Below are 27722 nucleotides of genomic sequence, written 5' to 3' on the forward strand. Positions count from 1 at the left end.
TGCAGCTATAGGAAACACTTGGGGATGGGGAGAGGGGTGTGGAGGAGGGGGGGTTGATTGCTGCTTCAGAGGGGTTTATTTACAGGTTATTAAATTCAAGGGTTCATTTGCTTTCTCTCATTGCACTGTGGATGTTTACTCAATGTTCTTAGTGAAAGGCATGAGCAGTACAAAACGTTTGTGTATTATTAGTTTTGGTTAGATTGTCTGTCTTTGTCTATTAGGGTTTGCTCACGCTTAGCTGTAGAAAATACGGAACAGATCAGCTGAAAAATTGTGCAGCAAATCCGTACAAAATCTACGTCAAAATCCTAAATTGAATTCACATCAAAAGGGGGAAAATCTGCTGCGGATCTGCAACAAAACCTGCATCACATGGTGTGGATTTTGACATCGCTTTCTGTGAGGCTTTGCACCAGATTTTTTCAGCTCTTGAAAATTAGCAGTAAATCGGCTACATGCGAACGCACCCTGATGGTGACTTAACGATACAAGCAGATTGTATCAATGCAGAAACACAGGTACTTCAGAAAGGTTCACCTCCTTTGTTCTTGCTGGTGTATTTCTTAAATCAGGTTTTTCTGTTTCTTTCTCTGAAAAAAAAAAGTCTTGAAATCTTGCAGTTTTCACTCTGGCCGCAGGTTGACTGTAGCTTTGCTTATAAACTTGGATAGGATGGGTAGAATCCTCTACTGAGGCCAAGGAATTTAATGGCAGCTCTGTTGTATTGTTGCAGGTAGATAAGGGCAACACTTCAAGATACTTTGATAAGGCTCTCAATGCTTCTTCCCTGTCTCTCCCTGGTCTCTGGAGGAGACTGCTGTATTCTGGATACTGTAATAGTCTATGACATGTCTCTGCTTATTGAGTCAAACTTATTCCAGCTGCCATAAAGTCTATACACCCTGCCGCACTGTATATACAGGGAGTCTGCCTCCAATATGGCTGCCCCAGGGGAGGTAAATAGATACAGCATACCATATGTGAGATATGTGAGCTATGTGAGCCATCCCTCTAAGGCCGGTTTACAATGAGCGTGTTGTAATGCAGACTGTATTATAGATGACATTACAACCGCATGTCATTACTATTTGTTCAGTATTTCCCTACTAGAAAATGATATATAATGAGGCAAATTCTGATCTGTATTTGCCCGATGGAAAGGTATGACAATACGGAGGAACTATGCAAAAACATTAGTTCATGCTGCGAAAAATGGAAGCTGCTTAACCCCTTCAGTGGCAGGTTTAGGTAATCTTCAGCACATTTCAACATTTGATTTTTTTAGATGTTCCGGGCGTGCCACAAAAGGGGTTAAAGCGCTAATAGTGAAGTGATATTATCACATTATTTAATAACACCACTTTGGAGTACTTACATTTAATGTAACATTTATACTTTTATACTTTTTTTTTTTTTTTGTTAGGGGAGGTGGTAATGCAAAAATAATGTGACCAGCGTGCCACCCACACAATAAGTCAATACAGTATAAATCAAAATACTAATGACCACTTGTCCGTGAGTGAGTGAGTGCGTTACATGTTGTGATGTCACCGTCATATGATCAGTCAACAGGCTTCTGAGCTCACTCCTGATGACATGACGGTGATGTAATCAAAGGGCCTTCATCCTGGTGCACTGAATGAGGAATTTCACTCTATTATATTAGTATTGGTATAATTTCCTAATAATTACTAGTAATGTCATATAAACAAGATGGCCATACAGGACACAAATACTGGTGAGCACACAGGACGGGACCATATGGGATGCAACTAATAGAGCTGTACGGGGCGCAGGTAACTGATTCATACAACATACAAATAAAGCAGTCAAAAGGGGTGTCAAGAAAGCTACACAGAGCCTAAAAAGGGGATAAGTAGAGGCATACAGATCATACATGTAAAACAAAGTAAATTAAAAGTTAAATCACTTAATTGGTCATATTCTTTGGGTGCCTACTGTGTGTTCTGCTATCAGCAGGTTGCCCATGCCCATCAGAGCCAAACACCATGCGTCGCGTGTCCTCCTCGGCCCGCAGGGGCCGTCCTATTGATCTTCATATAGAAGCACAGGTCATAGGCTTATGTTCATCTGGGTTTCTGTTTAACAGTCACTGAGGATGACCGCCCATGGTTAGAACAATACATTAGAAGTTATAAGCTATTCTTTCCCACTGAACTATATATGAGTCGGCTCCATCGCCTGCTGCGGCTCCATCGCCTGCTGCGGCTCCATCGCCTGCTGCGGCTCCATCACCTGCTGTCTGCACAATGGACTGGATTTACAATGTGACAGGTTCCTTTTAAGGGCTTCTAGAAAGGCTGGCCAGCACAGACAATAGTAATACTAAAGTTATTGCTGGGTCTGTGGCAGATCTTCCTCTTTAACCCCTTAATACACCAGGACATCCGGTTAGGTCATGGATGTTTGTATGCAGCAGGATCGTGGTCACGATTCGCAGCAATGGTACGGATTTTGACAGGGTTTTTTGGATGCAGAAATGCTGCAAATTTGCTTCCCGTCTTTTTTGAGCCGGCCCTGTGCATTTTATAACAATGTAGGTAAAGTCCTACCTTGTGATAACCCCGCCCCTGACCACACCCCTCTGTCCCGCTATCACCCTGGGAAGACCGAGTCCCCTAACTTTAAGTCCAGGTAAAAGTAGCTTGACAACCTCACTCATGTGAAGACGTTGATGCATTCCCCCGTTTATGATCCGCGATAGGCGGCAGCGAATGTTCTGCACCTGCTTCCTAATTATTATGGAGAATTTGGGTCTTTTAGCATTTTCTTAAGAAATGAATCATTCAATGTCAATTGTGGTTAATACATTTCTAATAGGTGTTTTTCTCCCGCTTCCAAATCTTTTAACTCCTCCAGATGTCTGTAAGAAAATTCTGCAGGTGCCTAATTATAATAATTAAAATTATTTGCTGTCTTTCTGCCAACAGAATAAACCAAAGCTTATAAAAAATGGTAATCCCATCCTTATCAGCTCTGTAACCGCACACTTGGGGTCCGCAGCAGATAGGATCTCCATACTGGATCCCTGGATCAGCTGCAGCTCTCGTACCTCAACCGCTACATGTGTGTTGTGGGGGGGGGCCCCCCGCCTACATGTGTGTGTTGTGGGGTGGTCCCCCGCCTACATGTGTGTGTTGTGGGGTGGTCCCCCGCCTACATGTGTGTGTTGTGGGGTGGGCCCCCCGCCTACATGTGTGTGTTGTGGGGTGGGCCCCCCGCCTACATGTGTGTTGTGGGGTGGGCCCTCCGCCTACATGTGTGTGTTGTGGGGTGGGCCCCCCGCCTACATGTGTGTGTTGTGGGGTGGGCCCCCCGCCTACATGTGTGTGTTGTGGGGTGGGCCCTCCGCCTACATGTGTGTGTTGTGGGGTGGGCCCCCCGCCTACATGTGTGGGGTGTGGGGTGGGCCCCCCGCCTGCATGTGTGGGGTGTGGGGTGGGTGCAGTCACCTGCTGGGGGGTAGCTGTCATTGACAGCCAGTTTCCTGCACAAAAGGCTGGGATCAGAGACAAATCCACTCTGGGCTATTTAACCCCTTGAGGACCAGGGTGTTTCGGATCGAATACTTTTGTAGGGATTTTGCTCATGTGGTGGTTTTATGTCCCTATCTTTTTTTTTCTTTCGCTACCAAAATTATTATAGTGGCTTTTGTTGTTTGTGACACATAGGGATATATATATATATATATATACACATATATACATACACACACACATTTTTTTTCTGCAGAATTTTTTTTCTCCCTTTTTTTTTTTAGGAATAAAAGGCTATAAAAATTTAAAAATGTATAGTTTTATTTTTTAAATTAGTATTTTTGTGCTAAACTAAAGTACAGGAATGGGTTCCTCATTTTGTTTCAGACGTTTTGATTATATAAGAAAAAATCCAATGCAGCATCCAAAAGTAAAGTAAACTTCCAATTTATTGCATCACACTAAAAACCGCAGCCTGCGTGCACGCAGGTACTCCAAAATGGCTGACTCATTGTGGCAGCACACCTGCCGAAGGCCTCCTTCTCACTGGCAATCGCGATATCGCCGCAAGAAAATCACAACTTTTTTTTACTGTGATTTTTGAGCATCAGTGCTGCTTTTTTTTCACAAAAACATCGCTGCCACATGCGGTATTAGCGCGAAAGTCAATAGGACTTTCTAATGTCCAAACCGCGTCGCACAAAAAACGCAAGTTTGTGCTTTGCGATAAAAAAGGAGGCCGTGTAGAGGCCCCCTTAGTCATAGCAATGATTCTACCCCCTCGCTACTCGCACCTCCTTCCAACCCCCGGTGGTTTCAGTGCTTTGGTGTGAATGGACGGCCGTCGGCACAAGTAACCCCTCCTTTACCTTGAGAAGCCATGCTGTTATCTGCAAGAAGCAGCAATGTGTTTTATGGTCTCCCGCAATATGCTGGACTCGCGCCATTTGTACTTCAGTAAGGCAGTGTATCGTGTACGTACTGGAAGAGTCCTTCTATGGGCCCAATATGGCGCCTGCATTTACTTAAAGTCGCTGGAATTTCAGAAAACTTTTTTTTTTAAATATTTAATTTTTTACAATTATTTTCTGCTGCCATCTTTTGGCAGTCATAACTTTTATTTTTTTATAAAAATAGTTGTGTGAGGGCTCATTTTTTGCGGGACATCTTGTAGTTTCCGTTGGTTCTGGAGTATATGACTTTTTGATCCCTTTTATTACACTTTTACTTAGAGACGGGGAGACCAAAAAAGTGCACTTCTGGCATTCTGCGTTTTTTTTCCCCTGACAACCTGCACCGTGTGCGCTGTGTTCTTCATACCCCGCCTGTGATCAGGGAGCGGGTTAGAGCTGAAACAATGGTATAAGCTGTATCCCGCTGTGAACTCCTGATGAGGCTCATCATTGTCTATCAGCACGCGGAAAGACAACGATGAGCGACGGCTTAACGAAAAATCCACGACGGCGGTGCAGCTACACACAACGATTATCGCTCAAAAGACGGCTTTGAGCTAATTTTGAGCGGGTGCCCAATGCTTGTCTACGGGTGCGGATCACGTGTGCGGTATACCCGCGCGGTTTTTGTAATTCTATTTTCCCCCGTGGGCATTGGGCCTTAGAATACCAATTAACGAGTAGATGTGGAACCAGAGAGGATTAGAATAAACTGACTGTAAACCTTTATACACTGGGGGGATAGCTATTTAATGGATGAAAAAAAAAATCCCCAGAGTGGCCCTTTTAAAGGGGTTGCCTCATTACGACAGTCCCCTCTATACACTAGTAGTATATGAATGTCATCACATATATGCTTATTGTTTCTTTAGTGAAAAGATAAACTAGTACCAGCCAGGTATTCAGCTGACAGGATTTAAGGCCTTCTTAGACAGAATGATTACAACGGCATTTTTGCATCTGGTGTGCGATATATCAATTCTTATGGATTTTCAGGTGTAGAATCCGAATTTACTGTTAGAAATGATGCATCACGTAAGGTTTTTATGTAATTTAAATTTTTTTTAAATTTTTTTTGAAAGGTTTTTGTGCTTGTGCTCATTTTTTGGTGAATTAATTATATAAAGCTAAACTCTATTTGAATGTAATACACAGTGGATCAAGTTCTAAAAATGGTCACTAGATGGCAGAACAATGTAGTTGAGCAGGAAGGTTACCGACATGAGCCCATCTGTACTGCTGTTTAGTGTTTGCTGTAATCTGCATGAAGCACTTCTCTTCATTCTCCTCAGCATATCGGTATTTTTTGAGTTTCATTCTCAAATACATTACCAGAAAAACATTATTGAGCTCTGAGTATTATTTTTTTTTGTATTTAAAGCCAGACAATATTTGGCAATCCTGTATTATTGTCTATGTAATAGTGCCGTGTATCTCAGAGATGTGACGTGATGGATGGAATCTGATTCTTCCACTGAATTCAGCCCCCCAGAATTAGTTGAATCAACCTGTTTCCAGACCAGATACAGAAATTATTTTGATTTGTTGACCAGTGTTATCGTTCAAAAAATTGATCAAATGAGCAAAAGTGACTGATAATCGTTCGGTGTAAACACGCCAACGAGCGAAGGATAATTGTATACTTATTGTTTGGTAATTGTATGCTGGTGTGAAGATCATCGTTGGCTTGTTCACTTATCGTTCGGTTTAAACAGTACTTGTTCCGTCCCTCTCAGTCACTTATACAGCGAATGTAAAGGACTGAACGGTTCTCGTTGGAACGAGCCAATCACGTATCTGCTGGTATAAACAGGCTGCAGGAGCGAACGAGTAAACTCTGACATCGGTCACTCCTCCAATCAATATATCATTTGGTGTGAACAGACCCTAACGTGATCTGCCTTATCATTGTTAGCGTCACATGGTTTTACATATATATGTAAAGTGAGGGCAATTTGCCCTCTTTTGGCACAAAAATTAATATACAACCGGGTCTTATTTCGGGGAATCATGGTAAGTGACTCGGTGAAGAAAACATTGAAATTTTGGGTCAATGGCCAGGAAACTCCCCAGATCTCAATCCCATTGAGAACCTGTGGTCAATCCTCAAAAAGCAGGTGGACAAACAAAAACACAGGAGCTGTGGTAAACTCCAAAAACGGATTAGGCAAGAATGAAGGGATCGTCATCTGTCAGGATTTGGCCCAGAAGAGGATATCCAACATGTCAGGGTAAAGTGCAGAGGTTTTGGAAGAAAAAATAAAAAAAGGTCAACACTGAAAATATGGAGTCTTTGCCCAAATGTGATGGATTTTTCAATAAAAGTTTAAAAACTTTGTTTAGAATTGTACTTCAGTAACCATAGAAACATTTTACTACAAGATCTAAAAACACTGAAGCAGCAAACTTTGCAAACTTTTGTGTCAGTCTCAAAACTTTTGGCCACAACCGTACTCCTTCGGCCAGATATTGCCTGTAATAGAATGATACATGTATGAGTGATGGAGGGGTAGAAAGCAGTGTAAACCTGATCACTGTGACAACCTCGCTGTCCCCATGAGTTTCTCTCAACACACCAAGGACTATGAGTGAATGCCTGAAATATTCACCGGGGAGCAGGTTTAGATGAGTTAAAAAAGGGACACAAAAAGTTTTTCTTGCCCGTTTTCACATCCTTTGAACCTCTATGGTCAATCAGTGGGACCCCAGCCTGTAATTACAAGTGCCGGCCACTACACAGGCGGCGGGACAGCGGCTTCCGCTCTGACCCCGGCGCGGCCCAACACTGGCAGCCGGTGCTGCCTGGAAAACCCCTAAACCCTTTGCAATCCAATTTTGGATTCAGGGTTTTCCTGGGGGGCTCTCTCTTTATGCCATTATAGAATGGCGCCATCTGCTGGATTAAGCCAGTACTGTGGTATGGGACATGCTGGAGAGGCCCCAACAACAGAGCAGCCAGTATTATACAGTAAGAATACCCTGTCGGACGTCTTCCGACATTGGAGCTGTACGGCCTTCAATCAGAATGTCGTCAGACAGTGGATTGGAAAGAGTTAATAAATTCCAATTGCCAAACTTTATACCGAGTGGACGGTGCGAAGAGGTGGTGTAAGACGCCACTTCAGCTACTATCGGATATCTATAAACACAGATTTAGGTGGAATATCTTTGCGGTGTCTTTTCTGAGTATTTTCCGATGTTGCAGAGAATTGGTGACCAGGATAAAAATATAAGTGAAGCTAAAGTGTCTTCTTCTGCGCCGCGTCACCGTCATTGTCCCCGTGCACCTTGTGAGAGATGGAACTTGGATATAATGCTGTCTTTTCGTACCCGTGTAACAAATGCCGTCTTCTTTTGCAGTGCCACAATAACTATGTGCCAGTGTGCGGATCAAATGGAGACACTTATCAAAATGAATGCTATATGAGGAGAGCCGCCTGCAAACAACAGAAAGATTTAACCGTAGTATTAAAAGAACCCTGCTTTTCCGGTAAGAACAGTGTATCATCGCCGTAAACTTGTCTCTTCAGCTTAGGTTGGGTATAAATAAGGCCTACAAAAATGTGACTCTTAATCAAAGCCTTTTCCTCCGGTTTGTCTCCTGGCATCACGTTTGATTTACACCGTAATTTCAGAGTATAAAAATCAATTCACTCTCTGATGTTATCGCTCTGTGGTCAGGGCAGAACTAGAATAGATGTGTTTGACCACAATCTACTAACTGCATCTATAGAAGACTAGAAAGCTCATTGACCCTCAAGATCCATCCAATAGGTGGCGCTGCAGAGGTATTGTTCCATCTTCCTTATTTGTTTATATTACCCAGAGGAGCATGCATGGCCTTATAAGGCTCCTTATCCATCTTTTAGATGTCTCCACGCCCCTTCTGGGTACTCTCCTTAGGAAGAGACGATGCCCCTCCCGACCCACTCACCTCCTAGGTGTCTCCACACCCCTTTTGGGTGCTCTCCTTAGGAAGAGACGATCCCCCTCGTGACCCACTCACGTCCTAGGTGTCTCCACACCCCATCTGGGTGCTCTCCTTAGGGAGAGACAATGCCCCTCCTGACCCACTCACCTCCTAGGTGTCTCCATACCCCTTTTGGGTGCTCTCCTTAGGGAGAGACGATGCCCCTCCCGACCCAAGAGACCCTCAGATATTGCAGAGGTAGATTCATCATTGCTTATGAGAATTGTAACTTAACATAAATATGCAAACCTCCCAACTTTTTGGACTATCAAAGAGGGACACTTTTGCTTCACTGTGTCACACATGCATTTTCCATCTGCATCTATACACTTTAAGGCCTCATGCCCACGGGGAAAATCAGGCCCGCCGTGGATTCTTCATGCAGAATCCCGCAGCGGGTCCCTCCTTTCCCGGGACATGAGGCCTAAAAAGATTTACTTACCTGTCCGGACACTGCAGATCTTCCATCCGTCGCAGCCGGATCTTCTTTCTTCAGCCCGGTGGATGTGCTCGGCCCGCCAGCCGCGCGCATGCGCCGTGCACTCTTTTTTTTTTCTTTTTTTTTTTTTTAACTCCTGCTCTCCCGCGCAGGAATTCAGCTGCGGGCGTGCCGCAGATCCGGACGGCTTCAATAGAAGCCTGCGGGAGCCGTCCACGCGGGAGACCCACACTGAAATGGAGCATGCTGCAGGTGTTTTCCCGCACACGCAATCCGCGCCTCAAGGAAAAATGACATCCGCAGGTATTTAAATACATCCCTATGGGGCGCGGATCACGCATGTGGGACACCCGCTGCGGATCTGTCCCTGTGGACATGAGGCCTAAATAGTAGCACAATAATGCTAGTGCGCCATGCTGTGTGTGTTCTGTACTCGCCGCCTTGTCAATCCATTTCCTCTTGCCCTTTAATGGGGATTTTACATACACAGGGACCCCAAAGGATTTCTCTCCCATTTATACACTCAATGAGATCTAAATTCTCAAGCATGAGATTGAAGGTAGAAGACAAATGTTCCTTTAGACTCTGTTACAGATGAAGAATGGGGCGATGCTATGGAATCCCACTTGTTGGTATCTCCAGCCACTAATAATAAACTTATACAACTTTACATAACTCATCAATATCTGGTCAGGGGTTCACCACAGATCCAGAATAAAGTAATGGAATTAACAGTGCCGCAGGATAGAAGCTGGGTTACTGAGCGGAAACCGAATGGACCCCACTAGAGTCAATCGGGTCCGTTCAGCGCTGTTCGGTTCTGTCCTAAGATAGAGCTGTTCAGCCACTGGGGATTTCCCTTTCCTACTCCTCGAGCAGAAAAGCGGAACCCCGGCACAGGTGTGAAACCACCCAACTAAACTATGTCACATAGGGAGACGACCCACTTCTCAATGCCGTAGAGGTTTAACACCAGATGCCAATTTTCTTTTCTTTATCTGGTATTGCAATGAGATTCAGACCTGTTTCGACTGGTGACAGGTTTACTTAGTTAATTAATTGGACTCCCTGTCCCCAAAACTCCAGGTATTTGTTCCCTTGGCCTATTGGGTGTTGAACATAGGCCCCACCATTTACCAATTTTACTCCGTAAAACACTTTTTGTAGCCCATAACACCATTGTGATGAAATGGATGGACAGGTGACCTCCCAATGTGGCTCAACGGCAAAATATGGCAAACCCCACCATATCGTTTGAAGAAATGGTTTATAAAACCAGAAAATGTCCTGAAAATGTCCACAAAGTACGAGACATACGGTGCAGATAAATACTGTCTGTACTCGGCAAGCCCATCAGTTCTTCCCAGACCAGCCAACAATCCCAGCACACTGCTCTAAGGCCAATATCCAGGGTATTGTGTACCGGCCCCCACATGTCACATATACTTCCCTTCCCCTTAGAGTATCCGTCTTCACACTAGAATTCTCTGTACTTCCGGATTGTAATAATTGGAGTACACGCAATAATTTAACATCTATGTAACCTCTTACATGTAATGAAACCCTAAGTGACTGTCGCTGCGTTTGTAGAAGCGGGACATGTTCTTCAATAAAACCTGTTTAAAAAAGAAAATAAAGCCACAAAAAACATCGGAATAAAGCAATTTTTCTGCTCTAAAAGACACCGTATGATACAATGATCTACAAATCGGGGTCTGCGATACATTATGACCATACAGATGGTTTATTAACGCCTTAAGGTAGAAGTGTGTAAGAACAGCTTCAGGCTTTTCCTCCGGGTCCTGCTAGATTGCAGGAGCTTTAATCCCATGCCGTATTTTTACTATCAGCCAGGATTAAAGGCCAGGACTAAGCGCCATAAATTTACGGTGCTTGGTCTTTAAAGGGTTAATCCAAATCTATTTCCAAGGTCAAAAAGAGGGACATTTAAAGGCAAAAAGGGACAGGCAGACTTGGATAAAGACTAGGGAGGGGACCCTTAGGGGCGTTTATATTCCTTCTATCCATCAGGTCATGCTAATTTACAGTTTATGTCCTAAATCCTTTTTCCTGCTATGGAGGGACGTAAAGTAGTGTTCAGTCTAAGCTTCCTGCATCGGATGCCAAGACGGCCGGATCCGCTGTGACAGTCGGGGAATGGAGGACCGCGTAGAGCTCTATAAATATGTCGTATGGTACTCTACTAAGAGCTTCTGCAATGCTTGCTGATAACCATGGGGCTGTCATCATAAGCGATGGGCACTCCGTGTCTGCTGCAGGGGGGGAAATGGAGAGAAATTAGGAAAAAGGGGGTTAAAGAGGTTGCTTAATGGGGACAACTCGTAACTATTTACCCTATCAGGGCACATCGTAGCGTGCAGGTCACCCATTGGAGACCCCCTGTATTCACCTGAGCAAATAGCTGCTCTCGCTGTGGCCAACCCGGGTTACCGTGTTATTTCACGGACCGGTGTTCATATGAACGGCTGCATGTAATAACAGGTTTGACTTGCAGGGGGGGCGCATGGTCGGCTGGAGATCTCCCTGCCAATTACATCTGACCACCGGGGTTTCTAAACACAGATGATTGCTGTGCCGACTGCGATTTTAAGGAGGAATATTGTGATGTTACCATGCTCGTTAACTCTTTAGTGACCAGCCCTTTTTTTTTTGCCTTAAGGACCAACTGATTTTCATAGTCACATTGCAAGAGCCATAACCCATAGCTTTTGGGGGTTTGAGTCTTTGGGACCAGTTGTATATTTTGACAGAACAACTCCGGGGTACATATAATGGGGGGTGGAGGCCATATTGGTGGTCGTTTAGGGGTTAATGCATATCTCCACTGCAAAGAATTGAGGAAGTTTTATGCCTGTGTAAGAAATCTCTGTAAATGGCTTGTAACATTTTTAACCCATTCCCACCCTGCATGTATATAAATGTCCTGGGGGTGTGCTCGCTCCACAAACTGCTGGTGTCAGCTATCTTTGACAACTGACACCCGGTTGTAACAGCCACGATTGCAGTTCACACCGATCACGGCTGTTAACACTTTTAATGTCGCTGTCCATTCTGACAATGACATTGAAATGCTTCAGTCGGTGTTTGACGGCCGTTGGGTTGTTATGGCAGCCCAGGGCCTTCTGAAAGCCCCGAAGTTTGCCATGTCTTAACCCTTTCCAGTCCAATTTGTATCCGGGTTTTCCTAGGGGGCTTACTCTTTTTCTGCCGTTATACAACAGCACTATCTGCTGGCTAAAGCCAGTACTGCATGAGGTGACACGTTGGATAGGCTCCGACAGCAGAGAGGCTGGCAATATACAGTAAGAGAATCTCAACGGATGTCTTCCAACATCGGAGCTGTACAGCCTTAAATCATAATGTCTTCACAGGTCAGACAGTGGATTGGAAAGGGTTAATAGTATGCCAGCAGAAATATACCATAAACTGCTATACTTCAGTATTGCAGTATATGTTAAGCGATGAAATAATTGCAAGTACCCCTAGGGGACTACAAAAAAAAAAGTAAAAATACGTGAAAAAAATGTTTAAAAAAATATCAAAACACAGAAAGCACAAAATACATTTGGTTTTCCAAGTCCATAAAAGTCCAACCTTTAAACCTAATTTTCCCCGCATGGTTAATACTGTCAGAAAAAAAATACACGCCACAAATGTACTTTCTTGGTAACCCGGTCTCCAAAAAAAAAGCAATCAGAAAGTTGTATTTTATCAAAAATGTTACTAATAAAAACCACAGGTCGTCCCGCATCAAGAAGCCCTCATACAGCGCCATTGATGAAAAGCTAAAAAAAAACTTTATGGCGGTCAGAACATGGCAGCAGAAAATAAATAATTTTTTTAAAGGTAATAAATTCATGGGTCAGTATGATTATAACGATACCTACTTTAAAAAAATAAATTATGTAATTTTTGTCGCAGTGCGTTCGCAGTAAAAACAACCTTCCTCCCCAAAGATGATGCAATTCCTTTTTTTTTCCATTTCACTTCACTTAGAATGTTTTTTAAGTTTTTCAGTACATTCTGTGGTACTTTAACCCTTTGCAATCCAATGTTGGATTCAGGGTTTCCTAGGGGGCTTTCTCTTTCTGCCATTATACAATGGCGCCACCTGCTGTCTAGAGCCAGTACTGCAGTATGGGACATGCTGGAGAGGCCCCTGACAACAGAGCGGCCAGTGATATACAGTAAGAATACCCTGCCGGACGCCTTCCGGCATTGGAGCTGTACAGCCTTCAATCAGAATGTCTTCAGACGTCAGACAGTGGATGGGAAAGGGTTAAATAGTAACACTGAAAAATACAACTCGTCCCATAAAAAAGAGCCCTAAGACATCCACGCCGCTGCACAGAGACTTCACACAAGGAAACCTGCTGAGCCCTTAAAGGGTGTGACGGTATGTGTGGTGTAGATCTGTATGGAGCTCCCATCGGTGTACATCTGTATGGAGCTCCCATCGGTGTACATCTGTATGGAGCTCCCATCCACCTAGATAGGTGCATTAAAGCACGTAGGAACAGTTATAGGGGACTGAAATATAGGTGCCTCCTAGTCAAGAGACAAAGTATCAACTGCTAGTGAAATATATATTAGAAGAGCACTTCCAATATTGTGCAGTTTGGGTTTTTTAGTGTGATCTAAGTAAATGTCTGCAGTTAATCTTATTCTCTATTAATTATGTATAAATAGTCTCAAAGAGACTGCCACCATTTTTTTGCACCCCTCTCTGAGGACAGGACAAGGCAGCGACAGTCACACTGATTGCATTACTGTAGGGATCTTTGCAGTAGTCTTGGAGAAACTTACATTTTATTAGTAGCAATAAGAAAGTTATACTTCAAAAGTCAATTTCAAGTCACAAAGCAATAGAAGAATTTCGGAGTACGAATTTATAATAACTTTTGCCACTTTCAACAGAGGGTTAAATTCTTCAAGAGGATTCATGTGTGACTGGGAAGTATGAGAAATCTATAGCAGAGATAACACTCTGGCCTGGTGACCTCTTAACACTAATTCAGGGACCATAAAACCTTCCCATCTTTATCAGTGGACTATTTAAGTATTGAGTTATTTCTCTACTCATCCTGTTGTGGTGCAAATTAATCACATTATGTCTGTGCCTCGTCATAAGTATGTGTGTATATAAATGCACGCCTCTTCGGATCTATTCAATGTTGCCTGAGGAAGGACCCTGGGAGGTCGGAAAGCTCGCAATAAAATCATGTATTTTTGTTAGCCATTAAAAGGTATCCTATCTTCACGATTACTTGGTTTCTCTCGCTGGAACAATCACATTAGTAGCAGCACATGCATAGAGGTCCACTTAAAGAAGTCCTGGATATTCATGAGGTGCACACTAGCTACACACACCCTGCCCTCCTGCCCCAGACTTACTATCTGCTTATTGGTGTGCATAGAGAGAGAGAGCTGCCAATCATTGGCTGGAGATCGGGGTGGGTGTGGTCAGCCTGCAGCTCATGAATATATAGGCAGGACTACTTCTGTGTCTGGCTGTTACTGATGAAATGCAAGTTTCTCCAAAACTCCTGCACAGATCCCCACAGCAGACATATCCCTGTAATCAGTGTGACGAGCACTACCTTATGGTGCTCTCAGATGAGGGTGCAAAAACATGGTGACAGTCTCTTTATTGACACTCACTGCTGTACAAGCATATTATAATACATTCATTATAGTTTGGAAATTCAACTTTTTTTTTTACAAAGAAAGCGAAGAGGAAGAATAACTGGAGGCGAGAGATTTCAGTATATAACCGTGATAACTGCAGCCCTCCCTATTACGGCGGTAACCCCTAGATATAACATTCTGCACTTATACCGACCTGTATCCAGACTGGTGAACAAAACACCGAAGGTCGTGCGTAAACACCGGTGCGGAGAGAGGAGTAGCCCGGGACAGGACCGCGTGCCACTACTATTCATACTCCGCCGACAGGCTGTTGAAGGACAGACGGGAGGGACAGCAGCAGCAGCTGTCCGGGCGGCCACTATGTCACCACAGCTCCTCTACGGACGGCGATTACAATGTGTCTTCCAGCACCTGCTAAGTGACAATCTCCTGCGCTGCAGTGCTGAATTCAAGCACTTGTAGTGGCACCCAGCCCAGACGCTTCTGTTGGACTTGCTTGATCCACTCTTCATTAAAGGGGTTGTCCCACCAATAGAAGTCATCACCAGGACAGGGAGCAACTAGCTAATTGGTGAAGGCTTGACCGCTTGGACCCCCGCTAATCACGTTAACAGGGGTCCCAAAGGGCCTTGTATGAATGGAGCGATGGTCACACAGTCTTTTCAATGGGACCACCAGAGATAGCCGGGTACAAGGGCTCAGCTAGCTACTGCAGGACCATGGAAATGAATGGAGCACCAAGCCTGTTTGTACCTTATTGACCAGGCCAAATGTTGGAAATCTGGTATGTATCACATGGCCACAAACTTGCACAGGATTTGTGTGTTGCGAGACGCCCAGATATCACGCCAGTATGAACCCAAATCCTTTGAATGGAGTCTTATACATGTCCTATCTTCTCGCGTTCCTCGGAACGCATCGCACATTGTTTTTAGTAGGACAGTAGAGCACATTGCACACGGCTAAAAACTGCGCCGGCGGATCGCTACTTCACTGAAGTGATGGGAGGCGTCTTGCCAGAAAAACGCCTCGCAACGCAGTGAAAACACAGGCGCTCGCCCGTGTGTAGGAAGCCTAACCAAGAATAACTCTGTAAAAGCTTTGCACATCGAAGTAATCCAGACATTGGTGGTTTTTGTCACATGATGCACTTTATTTAGGTGGTAAAAGTTGACAATTTTAATTAGAAACACCAAAATCGAGGAAAATATTTAAAATGTGTTGCTTTTTCAACTACCCGTCGCTGTTCTTCATCATCTCTTCTGGCCAGGGATTGAAAAATCCCCCTACTGGAAGCTCTGCCTCTGATTGGCGGAGTGCTGTGATGATTAGCCAATCAGAGCTAGCGCTCAATGAATGCCTGTGATTGGCTTATTGATCGCTGGCTTAGATTGGCTAAGCATCACACCACTCAGCCAATCAGAGGAAGCGCTTTCGGGCGGTGGGGATTTTGTAATTCTCCTCCAGAAGAGATTCTGAAGAGCAGTGTCGGGACCGGGAAGAAGATGCAGTGGAGTCGGACAGTGCTTCTAAGGTGATGTATTCTCTTTTTTTCCTGCAGCTAGGGCTTAGTTTAGGGCTTTGACAGTAGGATTTTCTACTGTAAAAGTTGCATCGCACCGCACGAAAACCATGTTTTCATGCGATGCAACGGAAAGGAAGGGTCCATGGGGAAACATGGGCTACAAAAAATTGCAAAACGCGGCTGTATAGAGCATGTTGCGATTTTGTAGTCTAGCAATGTCGCAGGCTGAGATGCTGGGAAAGTTTGTAGTATGTAAACTTTCCCTGCCAGTGTTGTGATTTAGCTGTCACTGCTGACCTCATCGGGACCAATCAGGTCCCAATCACTGCACCCGTTAGTAACAGCCTGTTTCAGGTGTTTTACCTGCTGCAGGAGCCGCAATCACCGGTAGAGTGGCTGACATAAATTTACATCACTGCTGCACAGAGCCCAGGCAGCAGCGATGTAAATTTACAGTCTGTGGTCAAGAAGAGGTTAAAGGAAGGCAGGTAAAATTGATACAAACTGTTATTCCTAGTGCAAAGGTCCGATGAGCTGGTACATGACACACAGATTCTCCTTCTGTCTATGTGGCTCATGTTTTGTCTTCTCAGTGAAGTGTAGGAGTAGCCCTTTAAATACTAGGATGGTATATATGGACTGCGCAGGCCCACTCCATTCCAGTAACGGGAAGCAGGCTAGCGAGTCCGGGGAAAGCATGCAGCCGTAGGCTGTGATTGATGATGGTGGGTAGCAGAGGGAGTTGGGGAAAGCGTGAGTGAAAGGCGTATGGAGCTGATCGGCCCTCTGGAACTTTAGATAGCAGAGAGGTGCCGCTGGGCAAAGCGGTAGATTTCAGTATTATCACCGTAAAACTGGCACTGAGAGCCATGAGATTCAGTGAGCCAGAATGCAAATCATTGAAGCTCTGAGCCTGCAAAGGATTCTAAGAGATTGCAGCTCTGAAGTTTGCAGAACGGTGAGCGCAGATCTGTAATTAAGGATCAGTGCAAAATAAGTGTCTCAATGTATTTACTCTTTCATAGATTTTAAAGGGGTGTTCCAGGCAGCAGATACTCCGGGGTAGAGCGGAAGCTGCTGCTCCGACCCCTGTGTAGTGGCCAATGCTTGTAATTACAGGTGCAGCTCTTATTGAAATCAATGGGACCCCAGCCTTCCATAACGAGCCCGGCCACTACACGGGGCGGGACAGCGCCTTCCAATCCAACCTCAGCGTATCCCGGCCGGCACTGACACCCGGCGCTGCCTGGCAACCCCTCTAAGAACACACTAAAACGTCCGGCAGGCATGAGCGCTTCACAATGTGATGGTGCAGCATGGAAGGAGCTTCTGTAAAGTTTACATATTTTTTGGGTTATCATCAGTGGTGATATTCTCTTTTCATGGAGACGAGACATAAAGTCCGTATTGGCGCTGTTACCATACAGCGTGGCGCGGGGTCCTGCGGTCGGCGCACACTGCTTCGGCTCCGGAGCTGTGACGTCTGGGCTCTCCCGGCGCCGTGAGGCGGTCGGGGTGCGGCGGTGTGGGCGGGTCTGCCAGTAGGGCGCCGCCCGCACCCCTTCCTCTCTCTTGTATTGTGAGTGGGGTAGTTGGCTCCTCCCACTATCTGCCCATGGGCGGAGTTTTGCAGTTATAAGGCTGGCAGTGACCTGAGCTCACTGCCAGTTATTGGTTCAGTCTGCGGCTAGTCTGTCCTGTCTGTTGGTTCCCCTCAGTCAGCTGGCTAGGTTGCTAGTCAGCTCCTTTCTCTAGCTTTGTCTTTGCTCAGCATTTCTGTTGGTAACTCCATCTGCCTCCTTTGTCGGCACTCTGCCCCCTGTTAGGGAGTTCCATCTGTGTAGTCGCCAGGTCCCTAGCCTAGGGTAGGGACCGCCGCCCAGTTGTCCGCCTGGGGTTAGCCAGGGCCGAGGCAAGTAGGCAGGGACAGTGGGGTGCGGGAAGCTCAGGGCCCCCCACCTGGCGCTCAGGGGGTCAGAGTGCCGTAACAGGCGCCCTTTTACGGAGCGTTTATCATTCCGTTTATCACTGGATCCTGCAGAACTGACCAGTAATCGTTCTGTGTGAACACTGCCAGCAACTGAATGACAGGGGCTAATTCATTTGCTGATCATTCATTTTAGGCAGGTGTAAAAATCAAACCCTTGTCAGCCCATCTATGAACCGCTACCTGTTTAGTCTGGATGGATAGCGCAGCAATGGCAGACGGAAGCGGAGGAAGCGCACTTTTTTCAAGCATAAAATGTACTAACTGGGAGTAATTTAATGCTTGACACTCTCTTAAAGGGACAGTAACCAATTAGTTATCATGCTCCTGCCGGTGGCTGCTCTCTGATACCCCTCTGGCTGACCGCACAGCGGTTGTGTGGCAGCGCCTTTCTTGTATATAGCAGGCATCCGGGAATCTTCCTGACATTTCGGGAAGGTGGGTGGGGCTTGGGCAGGTCCTAGCCCTGTGCTCACTATATCCTATGCATAGGGGATGTCCCTAGAACAGTGACATCATAGGGGGTGGGGCTTATTCATACTAGCTTTCAGAGCATCTTTATTAACACCTTCCCTGCCAGCTATATTGGTAGGGCGATGGAGCTTTCTTGAGGCTTTGGAGGTGCCTAACAGTCCTGCACTGCCTCTTGGCCGAGTCTCGAATCAAAGGGGGGGTCCAGGGCTAGACGCATGGCTGTCAAGGCTGCTGTAACAGTAAGGGGAAGCGCCCCCCCTTACAAAAGCACCGGAATGCTAATTGTTGGGATGACTATCGGGCACTTAAGCACCTGACAGTCGTCCCGTGTGACAGGACCCCCTAGAAAGTGCTGTTTACAGGAACGGTTGACCTGTTTTACGCATTATGGGGTGGGTGGAAGTAAGCAGCGGAAAGTCTGAGACATGGCTGCAAATTCATAAGAACCCCAAGCCGCAAATTGTATTAAGTGTGAAGGAGATTTCACTGATGTGACTTGCAGAACAATAGCAGAGATAAGCGAGGAGAGCCTCCACCGAGGTCCACGGATGGATTTATAGCAATCTCCTTCCCAATTCTGCACGCTGCTCGGCCTTTGATTTCGGCGCATTGTTATTCTCCACATGACTCACTTATTTACAGATTAGCTTCTACAGGAAGACAAAAGAAAAGTCTTTTAAAGGACAGGCCATGAATGCCATGCAGCTCTGTTTGTGAGGGAGGACTGTTAGCGGTATAGTCATGGCGGCTGTTAATTGACTATTTACTATTATACATTCACATCCCTGTAAACAGTGCTTCGGTGAAGAGTGACGGAACGCTCTCCTAGCCGCAGATTTTCTCTGTTTTGTTACCTGCGTCTTCGCTTATATGTACTCATTGTTCACTTGAGAGAATGTTCTGTTATGTCAGACCTGCGACACACAGTGTTTGTTCTGTTTTTGCTTTGCTAGTTTCCTTTTACTGAAAGCTCATCTTTGGGCTGTTGTACCGGAAGTGTGTCCAACCCCTTCACATGCAGACCATGATTGTAGCTTAAAACATGGAGTATTGTGCCAAGTTTAAAAGGGTTTTCCAGGGAGAATACTATTGATGAGGTATTCTCAGGATAGGTAATTAATAGTTGATAGGCTGGGGTCTGTCGCTCGGAACCCCGACCAGTCAGCTGATTGTGCGCCCGCTGACAGCGCTGCAGTTACACAGGGGCCGGAAGGGAAAGTTTCTGGTAGTGGCCGGCGCTTGTAACTGCAAGTGTGACCTTGCAGTCATTGAAATCAAAGTGAGCCGTGCCTACAGTTACATGCACAGGCCACTATACAGAGGTTGGCACCGAGACTTCCGCTGCTTCTGCTCCGACTCCTAAGTAACTGCGGCGCTGTCAGCGGGTGCACAATGAGGTGACCTGTTAAGGGCCTGAGTGATGGTTTTTCCGCTGATCACCTATTGATGACCTATCCCAAGGATAGTATTCTCCCTGAAGACCCCTTCAACTAATAAGACCTGTCCACAGTTCTCAGCAGCTGGATCATTCTGCTTGCAGTTGTGTATCTCTATGATTGATGTCCGGTCGGGTGGGAGAGGCACACTTTAAAGGGATTGTCTGGGACTTTTATCATTGATAACTTGTTCTCAAGATAGGTCATCAGTAGTCGATCAGCTGGGGTTTGTCACTCGGGGTCCTTGCTGATCAGCCGGATAACACAGGAAATAGATAGCGATGTCCGTACGGGAGCAGCCTGGTTTGGTAGTGCAGCGCCCGCTGCCGTATAGCATCTTACCTGCTTTTCCTTACATAACAATTGACTAAACAACACCGACACAATACATCACCGCTCAGCGCACAAAAACCCTTCCCTGCATTCCACTCTGGTAAGGGCGGCCACGTGACAGCCCACTTGCATGCTTAGCACCCTTTGGCTGCCTTCACACGGCTGCAGGATTTTTTTTTTGCCCCCCACACACACGCCTTTGAAAAATCAGATGATGTTGCAATAGTTAAAATAGATATAACCGATTGTGCTCACCTGAAAATCACCTTTACATGCGAGTACAGTCCAATCTTTTTGGGCTCTCATAGGAAATAATGGCGATTCTTGAACAGAATCACCCAAAAACTAGATGAACATTCTGCGATTTCTCTCGCTGGGAGAGAACAATCCCCATATATATTATCCACTAGAGATAATGGGTTCTTTTCACCTGCGATGTCTCTGCATCTTGCAACGCACGGAAATCATGCGTGAAAATTGCCCTTGTAAGTACAGCCTCAGTGTTTCTATCATTTTCTGTACGCCAAAAGCCGTTTTTTCATAAATCGGTTTGAGCGGTTTATTTCATTTCTAGACAAACAAACTTTGTGTATCTGACTGCGAGTTCCCCAAATTACAATGTTTCCGTATTAATGTGACAGGATAATGGGATAATGTGCTCATTCACATGCAGACATTGTGGAGAGTCAGATATGTTCTCTTGAGTTCTTCTGACAGCACACTTCATCTTAGTTGCTGTGAAGTTTAATCAGATGTAAGATAACAATGTATTTGATATCCTTCTATTGTATGGAATGGAATGCAATAAATTAAAGGGGAACTTGAATAAAAACTTGGAATTAGTATAATTATTCATTAGGGTATTCTTCAGACTTCCAAATATATGACTTATTTTTATTTACAGTATATGGTCAAACAGATCTAGAATGTGTTCAGGCCAATTTCTAGAAACATGCCCAGCATTAAGGGGATGACTTTAACTCTGTCAAAGCAATCCCTCCCCTAGAAATAGTTGTTGTTTTGCTGCAGAACTCGTCCTGCAGTTCCATCTCAGACAGATATGTAAATGATGAGAGTTGTGGTGGTTAGATGGACGGTCTTGTCACCGGAGGTCCTAAAAGTGGTCCCCCTTGGATTATAAGAGACTCTCTGAGGCTCCTTGTGTGTAGTGACCTCTTCTTCTGCTTGTGTAGAGCTTGTTGACCACTAGACGCCTCTACAACGAAGAGAAGAGATTTCATCCTGCTACCAGAATCTGAGAGGGGCGCATTATTGGGATGTGAGAAACTAGATGGTTGTATTGATGAATTGTCCCCCACCGGACGTTCTGGCCAGACTGTTAGGAGGTGTTGGGACCAGTGAATGAGGGCACACAAGGTGACCGGGCTCAGGATCCCCCTACAGACCACCAGTAGAGAGGAGCGTCTGACCACACTGTTAGGGGGTGTTGGGACCAGTGGATGTGTAAGGGCACACAAGGTGACCGGGCCCAGGACACCTCCTACAGACCACCAGTAGAGAGGAGCGTCTGACCAGACTGTTAGGGGGTGTTGGGACCAGTGGATGTGTGAGGGCACACAAGGGGACCAGGCTCAGGACACTTCCTACAGACCACCAGTAGAGAGGAGCGTCTGACCAGACTGTTAGGGGATGTTGGGACCAGTGGATGTGTGAGGGCACACAAGGTGACTGGGCTCAGGACCCCAGACAGACCACCAGTAGAGAGGAGCGTCTGACCAGACTGTCAGGAGATGTTGGGACCAGTGGATGTGTGAGGGCACATATGGTGACCGGGCTCAGGACCTCCCGACAAACCACCAGTAGAGAGGATCATCTGATTGTCCAACAAGCACGAGAAGCTCCAACTCTTTCCTTGTCCGCCATCCAGAGACAGGTGGCGCCATCATTACAGTCCCCTTTGGTCTCACAGCACTCATTACATGTACTGCCTTTGACACCCACCCAGTATCGCATCCATTTGCAGTGGTGTTATGAATGACAAAACTGGACTGCTACAGAGTAGAAGCGGGTTGTCTTCAGTGATGAATTTGGGTTTAGTTTGGACACTAACTACTGCCTATTTCGTGTCTGGAGACCTAGGCAAGAGTGCCTTAATCCTACCTTTCCTATGGAACAGCACACTGCCCCCATTGCTGGTGTGATGGTCTGAGGGTCATCGCATATGACAGCCGGTCCCCCTGGTAGTGGTACGAGGGACAATGACAGCTCAGTGATTGTTAAGGACATCCTGCAGACACGTGTTCCTCTCATGGCGGCTTCTAAAAGACACATTCTAGCAGGATAATGCTCAGCTGCACACACAAGAGGGTTGCAGGAGCCTCCACAACATTGTCACACTCCTGTGACTGCCCGGTCGCCAGATTTATCACCAATAGAACATGTATGGGACCATTTGAATCGCTTTGACAGCCTATAAGTTTACACGACCTATAGACTCAATTACAGCAAATGTGGAGTGATATGCCACAGGATACCCAACATATCACATCTTGTATCCAAGCTAGAGGTGGTACAACAGGGTACTAGAGCCTCCATGTCTGCTCGTATCACATCTTGTATCCAAGCTAGAGGCGGTACAACTGGGTACTAGGGCCTCCATGCCCACCCGTATCACATCTTGTATCCAAGCTACAGCTGGAAACAACAGGGTACTAGAGCCTCCATGCCCATTGGTGTCACATATTGCATCCAAGCTAGAGGCGGTACAACAGGGTACTAGAGTCTCCATCCACCCCTTCCCCGTATCACATCCTGTGTCTAAGCTAAAGGTGGTACAACAGGGCACTAGAGCCTCCATGCCCGTTGGTATCACATCTTGTATCCCAGCTAGAGGCAGTACAACAGGGTGCTAGAGATTCCATGCCCCCATATCACATCTTGTATCTAAGCTAGAGGTGATACAACAGGGTACTAGAGCCTCAATGACCCCCCCCCCCACCCTCATTTTTCTAGAGCTACAGAGCAATGACTGTATTGCTGCTCTTCCCCGTTGGCGCCCACCCATTCTGCACAGTGTCTGTGAGCAATGTGCTCTCTTGCACTGCCCCCCCCCCCCCCTACAAAATGCCGAGGGAGATGTGGTTTTAGCAATCTCTGCTGTCACTGTCCAGTAATAGTCTATTCTCCCCAGAGGACCTGTATGTCCACTAGAATAGCCTCTAGAAAATAAGTATTTGTCGCATTTATGTGGCGAAGGTATATTGAGTGACCCAAGTCAGTTCATTGTAAAAAGAACAAAATTAGATGGAAATTTCTGTGTGCTTTCTTCCTCTGAAAATGTTGATGATGGAAGCGCCAAAGGTGAACAGGAACCCTGCTGGCTACAACGTAGCTGAACATGAAGAATTCTGATTCTACGCAAAGGATGGTGCAATGTTAACCCAACGCAATAATCGCGGGTACCACAATGTTGAGCTATCCGCTCTTCTCTGCATGATTCTGCCACTTCATCGCACCAACCGTGGCTTCACCCATAATGTCAGGAACCACTGTGTCATTTGTGCAGATAAATATGTATACAGATGGCGGGTTACCTCCGAGGGTGGCAGGAACTGCGTGCACCATGCAGAGAGGAACAGACGTTTCTGCTTTGTGGGATAGTAGAATTTTTCTAGTGTAGAAGAGTGACCCATTTCCAGACAATTAAATCCCCTTAAATCAGTTTGATAACCATGAAAAACATGCTAGCAAATCTATTAAAATGAGTAACATTTTTACTTATTGAACATTGTTTTAGACAGCCAGACTGTATTAATATTCTTACTGATGAATGAAAATCTAATTTACTAGAAAACTGATCATTAAATGCTAGAAATTATAAATTAATTATCTTGTAGGTTGTTCCATGCATTTTAAATTTCAGGCTTCAGAAAACAGATAAATATGCAATTAACCTTTTTTTTCTAGGCTTCTGCATGTAGTAAAATTGTTATTAGAATTCACAATGAAGCTGTAGTGAGATCTGGTAATATAGTTTATTAATGCATTAACCACTTAACAGTTTTGCCCAAACTATATTAAGGCTTGGAGAAAATGGTTTAACAGTCTTTCACAAGTACAGTTTGACCAGAAGGGATCACCTATTCTAAAGGCTGTAGCTCCGGCTAGATCGTGGCTAGAGCCGCTGTGCTGATCTTATTTTAAAGTGAAAAATCTTACCTAGTTGTAGCCGGAGCTAGACTTGGTGCCAGAGTCAGCTGAATGTACTGAACTTTCAGCATACACTTAATCCTCTATGAAGAGGAGGATGGTGGCAGCAGGGAAGGAACTGACAGCAGGAAGAGAGAAGGAGAGGGGTAATTGTCCATTTTACTCCCCCCTTCCTTATAAGTCAGAGAACATACTTAGTGTCTTATTGTCACATACTGTATAATGGTCTTTTCTAGAAAAGGAATGAGAAAATGAGCGCTTGTTCAGCTGGTCGCTCATCTGTGCCTAATTAGGCCATTTATTGACTCCATGACTCAGCTGTTTAACCATTCAGATGCTGTGGTCAGTGCTGACCACGGCACCTAAGTGGTTTTACTGAGGAATAAAGCAAGCTTTTTCAGTATACAAGGGTTCATTAAAAAAAATTACACAATTGTTACTACGCTATCAGTACAACCTGTAATGCAGCTATGTCTTAAAATAACACTGCTAGAACATGGGGGGATTTTAGTTGTTTCAAATTCTAAAAACTCTGGTCACTGAGGGGTTAAAATGCAGTTTGGACTGCTGCGTTATGCGCTATCTATATTTTCTTAAGATAATTTCAGGAAGGCTTTTCCAATTTTTATGTGACTACAAGCGTAATACAGACACTCTGTACTTTCCACAAACTGACTTGACTCAGTTTATTCTGGGAGAGCTTTAACTACCAGTGGGTAACATGAACTAAAAAGCCCATGCAGCAAAGTGTGGCGGAGTCTCTGGCCGCTTGTACCTTGTGGGGCATCTACGTAGTGGGCAGTCCATATGGCACCTTTGGGGTCTCCTCCAGACTCTCTGCTGACTGGATGTCACGCAGTCTTCTGAGTGTGCTCTGCTTAATTTAACGGATCCGTTTAATGAAAGCCGCTCGTTCTCGTTGGTTTTCAAGGAAAACTTTCCTCTCCGTTAGGTCGCCATCATTTTTGCCAGAAAAATAGCTTTGCGGACTGCGCTGTTTGTTTCGGTAAAATAACAGAAACCTAATGGACCCGAAGCAAATGGACGACAAAAGTAAAATTTAACAAACCCATTCAAATCATTGGGGAAAAAATGGCGCTGTTACTAAAAACAGAACAGAAAAATGGAAATCGTCCGGAAAGCCTAACAAGGATTTCAGTGGGTCCTAACAAAGTTCCCTAATGAGCCCAAGTATCTCTACATCATCATGAGTCGTAATCTAATATATGATGAAGAATTCAAGGCTGTTTAGGAAGAGCTGGATGTCGACATTCAGACTAATGAACACTTCTAAATATGCATTAAATGGAGTAATGTGATGTCAGAAGGGATTATAGGGGTTATTTCACACGCTGCAAAGTGTTCCATCATGCAGAGGTTGAGATGTACTTGCTGCGAATATGCAAATGGGGAAATCTGCAGCAATCCCAGTGCAAATCCGTGTCAAAAATCCACGTTATATCTGCAGATTTTGGTGCTGATTTTGCTACAGCAGAAACGTCTGATACGTACGAAGGCGCCCTTATGGATGCAGCGGGGACAGTCACACCTCCGCCCTGGTGCTGGCGGGAGCACAACAATCTGTCACATGTGAAGGCGCCCTTATGGATGCAGCGGGTGTAGTCACACCTCCGCCCTAGTGCTGGCGGAAGCACAACAATCTGTCCCATGTGAAGGCGCCCTTATGGATGCAGCGGGTGCAGTCACACCTCCGCCCTGGTGCTGGCGGAAGCACAACAATCTGTCACATGTGAAGGCGCCCTTATGGATGCAGCGGGTGTAGTCACACCTCCGCCCTAGTGCTGGCGGAAGCACAACAATCTGTCCCATGTGAAGGCGCCCTTATGGATGCAGCGGGTGCAGTCACACCTCCGCCCTGGTGCTGGCGGAAGCACAACAATCTGTCACATGTGAAGGCGCCCTTATGGATGCAGCGGGGGCAGTCACACCTCCTCCCTGGTGCTGGCGGGAGCACAATGGCCTCAGTCACATGTGAAGGCGGCCTTATGGATGCAGCAGGTGCAGTCACACCTCCGTCCTGGTGCTGGCGGGAGCACAACGGCCTCAGTCACATGTGAAGGCGCCCTTATGGATGCAGCGGGGGCAGTCACACCTCCGCCCTGGTGCTGGCAGAAGCACAACAATCTGTCACATGTGAAGGCGCCCTTATGGATGCAGCAGGTGCAGTCACACCTCCTCCCTGGTGCTGGCGGGAGCACAACAATCTGTCACATGTGAAGGCGCCCTTATGGATGCAGCAGGTGCAGTCACACCTCCGCCCTGGTGCTGGCGGGAGCACAATGGCCTCAGTCACATGTGAAGGCGCCCTTATGGATGCAGCGGGGGCAGTCACACCTCCTCCCTGGTGCTGGCGGGAGCACAACAATCTGTCACATGTGAAGGCGCCCTTATGGATGCAGTGGGTGCAGTCACCCCTCCGCCCTGGTGCTGGCGGGAGCACAACGGCCTCAGTCACATGTGAAGGCGGCCTTATGGATGCAGCAGGTGCAGTCACACCTCCTCCCTGGTGCTGGCGGGAGCACAACGGCCTCTGTCACATGTGAAGGCGGCCTTATGGATGCAGCGGGTGCAGTCACACCTCCGCCCTGGTGCTGGCGGGAGCACAACAATCTGTCACATGTGAAGGCGCCCTTATGGATGCAGCGGGTGCAGTCACACCTCCGCCCTGGTGCTGGCGGAAGCACAACAATCTGTCACATGTGAAGGCGCCCTTACGGATGCAGCGGGAGCAGTCACACCTCCGCCCTGGTGCTGGCGGGAGCACAACAATCTGTCACATATGAAGGCGCCCTTATGGATGCAGCGGGTACAGTCACACCTCCGCCCTGGTGCTGGCGGGAGCACAACAATCTGTCACATGTGAAGGCGCCCTTATGGATGCAGCGGGTGTAGTCACACCTCCGCCCTGGTGCTGGCGGGAGCACAACGGCCTCTGTCACATGTGAAGGTGCCCCTATGGATGCAGCGGGTGTAGTCACACCTCCGCCCTGGTGCTGGCGGGAGCACAACGGCCTCTGTCACATGTGAAGGTGCCCCTATGGATGCAGCGGGTACAGTCACACCTCCGCCCTGGTGCTGGTGGGAACACAACAATCTGTCACATGTGAAGGCGTCCTTATGGATGCAGCGGGTGCAGTCACACCTCCGCCCTGAGGGTGGCTGAGGACTGCAAGAAATGTGTCTGAACTCTGGAAAGCAGCAGGAGAGACCTGCTAGGTAATTTATTTATTTATTTTTCTTTAAA

The 27722-nt window shown here is 46.1% G+C and overlaps 1 protein-coding gene across 1 annotated transcript in view; it reads left to right on the forward strand.

Moving 5' to 3' along the window:
• The window catches only part of TMEFF1 (transmembrane protein with EGF like and two follistatin like domains 1), a 186935-nt gene that overhangs the window by 96675 nt on the left and 62538 nt on the right, over window positions 1–27722 (forward strand). The window contains exon 3 of the mRNA XM_066579221.1: window positions 7814–7943. Coding sequence (XP_066435318.1) covers window positions 7814–7943 — 130 coding nt within the window. The remainder of the gene's footprint in view (window positions 1–7813; window positions 7944–27722) is intronic.

Source organism: Eleutherodactylus coqui, chromosome 9 (assembly GCF_035609145.1).
Source record: "Eleutherodactylus coqui strain aEleCoq1 chromosome 9, aEleCoq1.hap1, whole genome shotgun sequence".
NCBI lineage: Eukaryota > Metazoa > Chordata > Amphibia > Anura > Eleutherodactylidae > Eleutherodactylus > Eleutherodactylus coqui.